Genomic DNA, 13,436 nt, shown 5'->3' with positions numbered 1-13,436 from the left:
ACTTCTTATTTCCGAAATGACCCTTCTTTTTTAGGCATGGGTCTCACAAGTGTAATCACATAATTTAAACAAAAATAACATTTATTTGTGTGAAATAATATTTCATTCTCATGCAACAACAAACACATGCATTACTTATTCCTAGGAAAAGCTGATATCATTTCCTGCACAACCAAACATATTTATAATGAATTCTCCAGACATCTTATTCCTATACATTATATTCTCCAGCATAATTTATTCCTGACAATGTTATTCCTATCCTTATTCCTTCAATCCAAACAACCCCTTTTGGATATACTGGATAGGAAATGTAGTTTTCGACAATACTTTGTTCCAATTCCTAGACAAGGGTTGGACTTAGGATGTCAAACTCATACAATCTCAATCCTTACCTTTGAAACAAACATTTACTTGTCATTTTGAAACCTACAAATCAAATAGAAATTAAATGGCTATAAATACAAATATATATTAAACTAGAAGGTAACAACAAAGGAGTAGGGGTGGAACCGTAGGGAGAATGCAAAAGCATTAATCTCTTACACAAAAAGTTGCAACAAACAACCACAAGAATGGACGACTCAAACCGACTGTAAGTTCACACACACACACACCTCCCCCTCCTTCTTCATCATCCCAAAATCTATCATTCTCCTCAAAATTCCTTTAAAATCCCTCAACATTCATGAAATTCCCATCTCTATCCTTTCTTCCTTAACCAAATTTCCCCTCCTCAAATGGCTCCTTCTCTTCACAACCCTCCATTTCTCTTCTTCTTCTTCTTCATCTTGTCCTTCTTCTTTTTCCCCATATCCTCCACAGACACCACTTCCTTGATCTTCAAAGGCTGTTCTCAACAAAAATTCCCAGACCCATCTCAAATCTACACCCAAAATCTCAAATCCCTCTTTTCCACTCTCATCTCTCAATCCTCCCAGAAGCCCTTCTTCTCCACAACTTCAGGCGACGGCGGAACTTCGCTTAAAGGTTTATTCCAATGCCGAGGCGATCTCTCACTCCCACAGTGTAACGACTGTGTTAGTAAGATTCCATCCATGGCAGATAAACTCTGTGGCCAAGCTCTGGCCGCCAGAGTACAACTCACTGGGTGTTATTTGCGGTATGAGATCGCCGGATTCCGGGAGGTTTCGGGAACGGAGTTGCTGTTTAAGGTTTGTGGGTCGATTCAGGTGGCCGGAAGTGGGTTTGAAGAGAGGAGGAATACAGCCTTTGAAATGGTGGAAAATGGAGTAAAAAATGGCGGTGCTCTGTTTTATGCTGGAAGTTATCGGTCGGTTTATGTGTTGGGACAGTGTGAGGGGGATTTGAGCGGCGGCGATTGCGGCGGTTGTGTGAAAACGGCGGCGGAGAAGGTTAATGGGGAGTGTGGTGACTCAATTTCTGGGCAGATTTATTTGAACAAATGTTATATCAGTTACAATTACTACCCAAATGGAATTCCGAGTATTTCTTCTTCCTCAGGTAATTATTTAAATTTAGAATTATAATTGATTGAATAGAACCATTAAATTCTTTGGTTCTTATTTTTTTTCCATTTTAGGGTAGTTCGAATTTCGCTTTCAGATGTTAAACATGAGAGAGAGAGAGAGAGAGAGAGAGAGAGAGAGAGAGAGAGAGAGAGAGAGAGAGAGAGAGAGATAGAGAGTAAAGAGGAAGGATTTGAGATGATTTTCAAATATGAAAAATTGTTCTAGAGCCTACAACAGCAATGTTATTAATAATGTCTTAAGAAAACGATAATGTTTATTAGTCAAACTTAATTAAGTATTGTAATTCATTTTACTTAGTTTATAAACATTAACATTAAACACTTGAACTTAGCATGTAAGTTCTATTTGGGACGAAAATCTAAAATTTGAAACTTAGAGACTAAGTTATAGATAAACTTAAAATTGAAGATTAAATGTATAATTTTGGATCTTAGGAGCCAATTATAAAGTAGACCCAACATAGCAAAAAAAAAAAAAAAAAAACCCCAAGGTATTTTCCCATTTTACTAAAATTATATAGGTTGTTTAAGAAAGAAAACCATGCTAAAGAATTTTTATAGAATGAAAAATAAAAAATCAAATAGTTTCCAAGATGTGACCATTTATTTTCTATACTTTTGTTTTTAAATTGAAGAGTTAAAATACTTGACATCAAAATTAAGCAAATTGTTTTGTTAGAGGAAGACTAATAGATGAAGACTTATTTTATTAGTTTCGTAACAAATTTGATCCTAATACATAATGGTAAGAAATTTCATTAAATTACCTCAACTACCACTTTTGCGTACTCTCAACTGAAAGTCCTAAGGTTTAAAACTCTTATTTCATGGAAAGTTTCGTTGAGAATAATTCTTTTAGTTTTAGGTTTGGATTTTGGGATATTTGAAGATGAGAATTGAGGGGGTTTTTTTTTTTTTTATCCTTTAATTAATCAGATTGCAATCAAAACAATTGAAAGTCAAAAGAATAGTTTCTTAAAGTTTAATTATTTTATATAAAGGATGATTTGGAGGTGGAGCGTTGGAAGTTTTTGATTGAAAAATAGTATGAGGTGGTATGTAGGTACGTGTGTATGTGGGTCATTTATGAGTGCTTAATTGTCTTTCTATCTAAAGCAAAACACTTTAGGATCATTATATTATAGGGTTATTTTAAAAAATATAACAAGACCACAAAATATTTATAGAACAATTTTGAAGATGTAAAAAATGTACAAACTTACAATAAAAAATATAAAAATGTCTCGTCAACAACGTTGTCAAAAACACATGTAATATATTTGATACACGATTGTTTAAATTTGATCGTTTAGGTTTGGATAGTCAAATCTAAACGATTTATTTTTTCAAATATATCGTTTAATTTGGTTACACGATCGTTTAGATTTGATTATAGGATCATTTAGATTTGGTCGTTTATATTTGGTTACTCTAAGTGTAAACGATTTTTTTTAATACTTTTGATACACGATCGTTTTTTTACACGATCATTTAGATTTGGCTACTTTAATATAAACTATTTTTTTTTTCAAGATTCTTTATATACGATATTTTAGATTTAGTTACCTTAATCTAAACTACGTAAAAAACTAGGAGGAAAAGAAGAAAGACGATGGAAAGAAATCAAATTTGGTTACCAAAATCTAAATGAAGTAAAAAAAAAAAAAAAGGAAAAAAAGAAAGACGATGGAAAGAAATCAGATTTGATTACCTAAATCTAAACGAAGTAAAAAAAAGAGAGAGAGAAAAAAAAAAGACCATGGAAAGAAATCGTAGCGGAAAAAAAAGAAGAAGAAAGGAAATAGGATGATAAAAAAAATTGTAGTGGAGGGGGAGAAGGGGAGAAGAAAGAAGAAAGTACAAATTTGAAATATTTAAAAAACAGCTAAATTTATGGATTTTGTTACATTGGTAGTGAATATTTTAGTAGTTTATTATATTTATGAAAACTTACCTATATTATATTACAATATGGTTTTAAAATATCATTTTCGTAGTCAACTTTTTATTTTGTTTTATTTGGTTGTCTCCCTTTCAATTTGAAAGATCATTACAATTTGGTTAATGAAATCTTAAAATATCTATTTTAGTTCTCAAACTTTTTTAAACATCTTTTGTAGTCCTTGCTATATTATTTTTTGTTAACTTACAAGTTTGGTATATGAACTTTCAAGTTCTATTTCATCCATAAACTTAAAAAGACGATGTGTTTAGTAGGTCTCTAAATTTTAATGATTTTTCCATCTCATTTTCAGTTTTTTAATATTTTTTTCTAACTTGTGTGTTTTGAAATCATGCTCACGTTGATAATTCAAAATGTTTTAACAAATTTTCAAGTATAATAATAGGCGTAAGAATTGAATCACAAACCTCTTATTGTGAATCCTAATTAAACTATACTGACATTCAAAAACTTAATGGGACAAAATATTGATTAAAAGTTGTAGAAAGTATAGCACTTAATATGTTTTAAACAAATATAACTTTTGTTTTTGTCTCTCTCTCACTAACGAGTCCTTTTCCTTTACTAGTGGACTCTTAGCCCCTTTGCCACCCAATATTACTTTAGTTTGCTTTTCTTGAAAATGGAAACGAAATGACTGATTTCAATATAAAATGTTGAGATAGAGAGAGAGAGAGCAGGGCTTTTTGGGTCATTTTCAGTTCATGCAAGTATGGAATTATACATTCCTTGCTGATGAATGTAACACCTTAGGGTGTTAAATCAGTAGAAGACTCAAGATGTGAAAGTTAATTAGGTAGAAAATAATATTGTTGAAGTTTTGAACCCAATTGCCTAAACTACCAATTTTGTAAATCATGGATTGACCTAAAAATTTAAGCTATTATATGTAGAACTATATATGTAATATTATATCATCTAACCGTTGGATTTGAATGGTGTGTAGGGTCTCGACATAATACACAAAGAACAGTAGCTCTTGCAGTGGGAGGATTTGCAGCATTGGCATTTCTTATTGTTTGTTTGCTTTTTGTTAGATCAGTGATGAAGAAAAAAAGTAAACATGGAGGTTGATTATTTTTAACACTCTCTCATGGTAATTTTCATATTATATGAATATAATCTTCTTTTATGTGAATGAAGATAGGATAGGATAAATAGCACTTTATCTTTCTGTAGTTACAAAGTAAGATATATGTGTGTGTTAGTGTAAGGAAACTATATGATTTTTAAGCAAAATTTATATGGGGTTCTTTTCTATTTTTTAAGATCCAAGGTTGATTTTTTTTTTTTTTTTTTTTTTTTCATTTTGTAAGTTAGTGAAAAAGAGAGTAAAGTTAGAGGAAGATTACATGAAAATGAGTGCAACAAAGACAGGAAAAGACATTTGTCTTCTTCTCACTTCCACATGCTTTACTTTTATCTCATTTATGTTCTTACTTTATTTTTCTTTACCTTGTGGCCATAACTTAATTAGAGAGGAAGAATGGTTTTATTGGAATATATCTATGAATATGTCATTGTACATCCATAAATGGGAAGGTTTGATATATCTAGATGTTAAAGATTGGGTATTTGTTAATATTTTTGTAAATACTTTAAAAATATTAAAGGGTTGTTTGGACGAAGGAGTGGAGTGGGCCGCTTCATGTATGGCTTTAGGATTAGATTATTCTACTCATTCTTTTATTTCTCCTTTGATACTATTTACCACTCATTCTTTCTTCTTGTCACTATTCTTCACTTCCCTAAGTATTATATATTTTATAAATTTTAATTATGCTACAAGAAAAACAAGCTAATGAATTTTATTCATCCATATTTTTAAAGATTTAGTTTAGTTAAAAAATTAGATGAAAATTTACGTAACATTAAAAAAAATTAAAAGATTGTAATATTATTTATGAAAATTAACATGACAATGAATATTTAATGTCATCTTGACCACTAAATCGATTTTTATCTTTTAATTTGAAACAAGTTTAAAGTTAAATGAGATTTTTCTGGAAAAAATTCAAAAGTTTTAAAAGAAAAATAACAATTTTTCAAAGTTTTAAAGATGGTTATTTATATATTAGTATCATATAAGTATCAAAATTATTAAAATTTAAATGACCAAAAATTAGGGTTTAGGGTTTAGAGTTTAAGGTTTAAATTTATTGAATGAACATCATAATTAACCAAATTTGATAAAATAAATTGAAGAAAAATGTGTTTCTCATGTACAATATATATGTATGCAAAAAAAGAGTGGTGAAAAACCTAGATTATAATAGTTTCTACCATAAACACATATTATAATAATCTTCACCTGACATAAACATAGATTATAATAACACAAACTATAATAATACACTTCAGACATAGACTATAATAATCCAGACTATAACACTCGATCTACACCCCAAATGTAGATTATTATAATCTACAGACTCTCATAGCCCACTCATTGCCCTAAACGGCCCCTAAAGCATTTATAATATAGTTCCTAAAAAGTATTTAGGTGTTGATCTAAATATGTTTTACAATTTCTTTATTTGTAGCAATGTTTGTTGGTATTAATATTTTTGTCTATACATTTGTAATATTAAAATCTCAACCTTGATATTTCTAACTCTAATAATATAATCTTTGCATGGAATAAATTGGTTTCTAATAATAACCATTTTAATAGGTGGGGCTAGTTAAATTTCAAAGGTATATATAATAGTCTTAAACTTTGTTATAATTTGTTTCATAAAGTTAAAATATTATCTTCTTGATAGAAATATGTTAGAATAATGTTGAAATGGAGATTAGGGTATGAAATGATATAAACAAAGATGTGTATCTATATTCTATTTTCACTTTTATGTTTAGGTTATGTCATATGTATTCAAACAACAAACATTGAAAAAAGAAAAAAAATCAAGGATATGAAATCCGTATTATTGAGCTTGACATAAGAAAGTCTATCATTCACTCTAGAAATTGTTTTAAAAAAGAAAAGATAGTGAAAAAGAAGTGGGAATCGAAGGTAGTAAAAGTCCAAGAGACAACGATTCAACCCAAGGAAAAGCATGTTACGTATGAATAAGAAGGAGATATTGCCTTTCCTCTTCTTTTTTTCTTGTAATTTTCAAACCCATAAGGATGAAAAAAACAATTACGTACTCATCACATTAAGTTTAGGTTAACCATTTACATTATTATTTAGTCCAATTTTCATGTTTGTGTCAAGCAGGTTTTGAATGTCTTACATGTTATTCTAACTTTAATTTCAATATTGTTTTTAATAAGAGCTTTAATTTTAAAATTTATCGATATCAAAAGACTGTTTCTAGCTAGTTTTTAGATTTTAAAATTTATGTTTGCTTGATTCTAAATTCAACTACTATAGTTATCTCATATCTTGAAGATACACTTAATGACACATTTACCCCACGAAAGGTAGTGAATCAAACTTATAACATAAAAAGTAGTCCCAACTTGATTATGTACATTTGATGTTGTCTACCGATGCTCTGTAATTATAATGAGATATGAGGCCCACTTTCAAGTTGTTAGTCCAAATCTAAACTTTGATTGAAGCAATAGGGAGAGCTCAATATGATTGCAATTGAAAATTCATGAAAAATATTGTTACTCTGTTATCAATACCATTGTGGAAGAAATATAAAAATACCACAATTAATTATCATTGGTCATTGACCCTAAATGATAACAATAACACTAAATGTAAGAAGACAAATTGCATTTGCAAAATATTTAGGTAGACTTAATTGAAAGCAGTCCAATTATGTTTCAAATTGAGAGAGACATTACGATTGATTTGTTAATAAAATCTTGTTACAATAACATTTTTCATTATTAAAGTGATCTAAATCGTTAGTCGTTATATTATAAAAACATAACAAGGTTTTAAATTTCCTTTTTAAGTTATATTTAAATTTGGTTTGATTTTTAAAAGTACGAACGACAAATAACTAGATAACAAAATAAAAAAACTTAGTGTAAAAATAGCGTGGCATAGTTTTGAGAATGGGAAGCAAAAAAGGTGCAAAACATGTATAGGGCTTTTTAAGTACTCTTGTTTTCAAATCTTAGAGGTTGTTTGGCTCACGGATTTGGAATTTGCCAAACCCCTACTTAGACCATTGGAATAAAATTCCTAGGATTAAGAAACCAAACCCATGGGTTTGGAAAATATTCTTTTTTTATTGATGTCATATGTTTTAGAAAAATTTTCACTTCAACCTATTACTATTAATCATTGAAGACCGTTGACAATAAACGTTCGACAACTTGACGATCAACCATAATGACCGATGATGATCAATCGACGGTCACAACGATCGATCATCTTAACTATCGACTCCGAATCATCTTGATTATTGTCATAGGATCGTATTGACTGTCGATTATCGATCATTGGTAATCAATCATTTTGATCATTGGTGACCTACAACTATGGACGTTTCTATCATCAAGCGAACATCTTGATCGACGACGACCAATCATTATCGTTAATTATCGATGTCGTCCCTCTTGTCATGATGATCATTGACCAATAGCCATGACCCTTAATGACTGATTGTCATGATGTTTGACAACCAACCAATTGTCTTAATTAAACATTGGCGACCATTGACCTTCTTCAACATTGATCAACGACCGTTTCACCAAGGCTTCTTACACTCTTTCCCATGGGTTTGAATAGTAAACAATATTCAAGCCCATGAATTACCTTTTTTTTTCCTTTTTCTGGGTTTGAATGTATTATATATGATTTATTTTTAGTTTAATAATATTTTTCATGTTTTTCGTTCGTCAATTTAACTAAAGACTTAGAACTTATTGGACTGACTTAAGACAAAAGTGTATAAAAAAAACTCATTTTTATTTAAACTCTTTTGATAGAAGTGCTTTAAAATATGTTGCATGCGCATCATATGAAGACAACGTAACCACAACTATGGCTAAAGGTAACTCTACTTGACTTTCGCTTTTGTATGATTCTTTTGGTTATGCTTATTTTGAAACCTATTAAACCCATTTAATGTTCGTTAACTTAAACTTTCCTAAACACTATTCGACTTATTATATTTTATAAGTGGTTTGTAATATTCATAATTATACCATTCATGTTAATGCAAGTGTAATCAAAATTATTCTTATTGAATATTAAAAATTTTCATTTTTACATTATTGTCATGAAAAATCAATAGAATTAAGAAATTGAATTAGAAGTACAAAATATGAAAAAAAAAACAATTAAAATTTTGATACATGATATATTTAGGATGTACAATTCAAAAAAAAAAAAAAAAAACTAAACAAAATAAATTAGCTAAATTCAGAAATTCAAAACCAGCACCTCGGTATAGGCATAAGAAATCTTCTCAAATATAATTCTTAGACGTTAAAATCCCATCAAATAAGTTCACAAACATTCCATTTCCAAGAATTTAATTTTAAACCTAAGCCAAACGCTCAGTTAGGGTTCAACAGAGGTGGAACGATAGGAGAAAGGGAAAATTTCCAATGGAGCGATGAAATGTGTAGAGGTCTGAAACAACAGCAATAAAGTGTAAGTACTTTGTTACTTTTTCTATTTTTGACCTTTTGTACTTTTAATGCATCTTGCAATTAGTCAACACGTTTAGTCTCACTTTGATCTTTCTTTTTTTCAAAGAAAAATAATCAATTTCGACAAAAAAAAAAAAAGAAAAGAAAAACTTTGAGTGACTTAATTATATTTTATAAAATTTCAAGAACTAAAATGAATTAAAATCTAAACTACATTCACAAATTGAATCTCAAAGAAGTTGAATATTGTTTATGAACTTAATTTTTAAAATTAAAAAAGAACCCCTTATTGTCTTATGATTTTTAGGGTTTTCTTATTGAAATATAAGAAATGAATCAAAATATTTATAAATATATCAAAATATAATAACTACCTATCATTAATAGACACTCAAGCAAGGACGACTATCTAAAGTTATAGTAAGCAACTCCATATTACGGTAAATATTATTTAGTAGTCTCCAATTAACTATAATCAAAATTATTTCAAAATTTTTATTTACTACAATTTTTTACTATTTTACATTCATTTTTTCGTTATTTGTTACAGTTTTTACTATTTTTTTCAGAGTTAAAGTTATTTACACTTCAAATACATATTATTAATATTCAAACTAAAATAATAACAGACTACTGCAATCCAACTTTAATAATATAGATTTATAATGACCAAATCTTAATTAGTCCAAACATTCTTTAGTAGATCGTGACACTCTACTATATTTATAAATAGTTTAAATAGTTTTGTTCCTTTTCAGGATAAAATGTAAAGTTCTGGTTTGAATAAAATAATTAAAATGAAGCTTTTATTAAAAATGTAATAATGATAAAATGAGGACAAGGGTATTGCCAATTTCAAGGGCATATACACCATACACAAGTATAGTCCATGCAAAGAGACGGTAAGTTTTGTTGGATAGTTATTTTATATATTTTTTGAAAATTAAGTCTATAAACATCGATTCTACCATTAAAATTATGTTTTGTAACTATTTTGTTTTTTCGTTTATGTTTTTTCTAATTTAAGTTTACTTTCTCTCCATTATATACCACTACAAGAAGTAGGAGTTTGCCCGACGCACACTTGCGTTGGCAAAAATCACAAAATGCGTTGGGAATGTCTATCTTGACGTTGAAAGCCATGTCAGGGAGAGTGTAGAAGTACAAGTTATTATGGCCTTTTAGGTAGTACAATGGAGCCAAAATGCATGATAAATGTTAAGGGTGTAAGAATAACCCAGATAACCCGACAACCTGGACTACCCAACCCACATTATATGAGTAGGGTTGGGTTAGTTTAAAATGTGGGTTGGGTATATATATATATATATATATATATATATATATATATATATTTATTTATTTATTTATTTATATTATATTTATATATATGTTTGAAACTTTGAATTAATGGATGTTTGAAATTTTGAATATACAACAATTTTGAACTTTATAAACTTTGGAATTTAGAAAAAAAAAAACAACCCAACAACCCAACCCAACCTAGCTCGAAAAATATGGGTTGGGTTGTAAACTTAATTTAGGTTATTCGGGTTGCCAACCCAACCAACCAAAAATATGGGTTGGATGGGAATGTCTCCCAACCCAACCCAACCCGTTTACACCCCTAATAAATGTGTCAAAAACACATAGCTTCTATTGCAAACTCATAAATATGAGAATATACAACTTGCATAAGTCTCCAAGTTTGTTTTACCCTGTTTTTCAATGTTTTATAGCAGGATTATAAAGAAAATAAGAAAATCCAGTGAATCGTAGAGGAGTGTATGCTACGCGATAAAAAGCTTGTCTGACGACCAAACATCTCTAGGTGAGGATCCACATCAGCACATGAGGAAGATTCACTAGAAGAAAAGAATGGTAGTTTGAGTTGATGTGACTTGACAAAGGCTACAATCGGCGCTAATATGATCAAAATAATAGATGTTTCTCATCGAAAGTCGCCTATAAAAGGACTCCATCTCTACCAAGTGAACTTGTTGGCCTAAATGGGCCAAACCCTAAAGAGCTCCGTTGGAGCCAACGGGTAAAAGATTCTTCTTCTTCTCCGATCAATCTTGTAAGTGGGAGCTTCGAGAGAAACTAGAGAAAGATTTCACCATTTTCCTCCCCCTAACTTGTAATATTCTTTATTCTCTTTACTTTCCATTTTTGTATTTCATTGTAATGCATAGTATTCATATTGTAAAGTAGCCTAAGGCCTACATTCTTTAATATATTACATTATGAACATTAATGCATAGTGTTCATATTGTATAGTAGCCTAAGGCTTACATTCTTTAATACATTACATGTTTACACCTTTTCAATCCATCATCCTTTACTGTTCATTTGTTAAAGTGTTGTAAGTAGTTTAGGCTTGTGATAAGCTCTTGATAAGAAGCCTAGCTTATAATGTTTATTATGTTAGTTGAGCTATAATCACCGCTTGGTCAGTGCCTGTCGCCAATTACTCGAGAGAGTTGATAGCAAGGATATAGCTAATGTGTGCAAGAGGAAGTTTGGAGACAAACTCCACCATGCCGAGAGGTTGCCACCCTTAAAAGAGAGGTAATATAAGTCTTAGAAGTAAACACTTCTAGATAGATATCGCTTAACTAAACTTTATCATTTACACCCTGAGAGGTGAGCAAGTGTGGCATTTAAGGCATTGAGAGGTGCTCGCCTTAATCAGAATCTAGTTGACTAATCTTTATTGCATCAAGGTTGTCACATGGCTTAATTGCCTAGCAACGCAGAGACATTCTTTCACTCTTTCTTAATACAAGTACTTAGTCCACATCCCCATCTCTCTACCATGCTCATCACCTTTTGTAGATATTAGGCTTAGTAATTAGACACATTTACTCTATACTGTATAGATGCATATTGTATACCGCCTAGATGAAAAAGTAAACTTTATAACTAAGATTCAATTCCTTGTGTTCGACCCTGGATTACCTAGAAAACCTATCGTTTTGCTTACACTTGGACAAACGATAGAAAAATTTGTACTCAACAAGGATTTAGAGATTTAGTAACTACGCGAGTATCAGAGACATAGTGAGCATCTTGCATACGGTGACCATGACTTGTTGCGTAGAGAGGTTTGCAATATGAATTCAACTTACATATCTCAATCACCAAACTCGTGTAATAAGACTATAATAAAATTAGAGCATCAACTCCAAACCTAAATCGGAAACGACCAATATGTGTAAAATGTGCAAGTTTTCCTCTATATCACCTAAGTGCAAGGGAAGAGAGGTTTCCTAGTAAGTCCAGGGTCGAACACAGAGAATTAATGTTCCTAATGAACGTATCGCACAACTAAACTTATGCAGTTCACTCTATACAGTGTAAGAATTTGAACAGTATAACTTATCCTAATCATTTACAGTAAGGTGCCTTTGGTGGTGCAAGGTGAGCATGACAATGAGATTATGATGGAAAATGAACTTAGTTATAGGCGTGGAAGGTAAGAATGCTTAATTAACTAATCGTAATGGATTGTGCTTTAATAGTTCGAGGCAATACAAAGCATATATTAACTTCAGAATTAACGCGAGCGATCTTTCAACGCCTTCGCCATACTTGCTTGCCTCTTGGGATTCAAATACTTAAAGTTAAGCTATGATTGGTATCTAAGTAGCTTGTTTGTGTTATAAGTAACTTATCCTTAATTAAGGCGGGTAACCGATTCGTGCTTTTGCCGCACACGTTAACATCTCTATAACTTATGCGAAGGATGAATTGGACGATAAGTTTGTATTGCTACAATCTTCTCACCCCTTGCTTAGTTAATTACGTGCTTTCACTTGTCAGGTGATTGTGATCAATATCATTGTCTTTCTCTCGAATGCATAATGCATTGACATTTGCGTTTAACTAAACAAAACTTATAAAACATACACTATGATTCTTTAGTATAAAAAAAACACATTTCATTACTCATAAACTAACTAAACAGATTGAACATGTAATAGAGAAATTAGAGAATGAAAGAAGAAATGCATTAATATTATACATAAAACTTTAGGCCTTTTGGCCATAGAGTACATTTTACACAACAATGCAATATAAACAGAAAATGAGATACAAAGAAATGCTTCAAGCCTTAGAGTATGATTTTTGATACTCCTTGGTTATGATTTTTGTATGTTCTTGAGAGGAAAATGGAGGGGAAAGAACTCTCTCTCTCTTTGTTTTAAGCTCTCGCCAAAAACTCAAGGGAAGAAGAAAGAATGGGTGATATGAACTTGCTCTCCAGCCAAAGAATGCACAACGAATTCTAAAGTAGAAACCTCTATTTATATGCGAGGAATGATGTTGACAGGATATTACACTTCATTAATGCCTCTGAAAAGTTGCATCGGCGTACGTAGCGCAAAC

The 13,436-nt window shown here is 30.6% G+C and overlaps 1 protein-coding gene across 1 annotated transcript; it reads left to right on the top strand.

The window, feature by feature from the left end:
* The first annotated feature begins 185 nt into the window (after nt 1–185).
* On the top strand, nt 186–4,744 carry LOC103489841 (plasmodesmata-located protein 1). Its single transcript, XM_008449153.3, has 2 exons — nt 186–1,485; nt 4,423–4,744. Exons 1-2 carry the CDS (start codon nt 741–743, stop codon nt 4,548–4,550), a joined length of 873 nt encoding a protein of 290 aa, XP_008447375.2. The 5' UTR covers nt 186–740; the 3' UTR covers nt 4,551–4,744.
* Nucleotides 4,745–13,436: the final 8,692 nt, after the last annotated feature.

The sequence above is a fragment of the Cucumis melo genome, chromosome 4 (assembly GCF_025177605.1).
Source record: "Cucumis melo cultivar AY chromosome 4, USDA_Cmelo_AY_1.0, whole genome shotgun sequence".
NCBI lineage: Eukaryota > Viridiplantae > Streptophyta > Magnoliopsida > Cucurbitales > Cucurbitaceae > Cucumis > Cucumis melo.
Note: the sequence above shows the minus strand (reverse complement) of the source record. Positions and strands in the feature narration are given on the sequence as shown.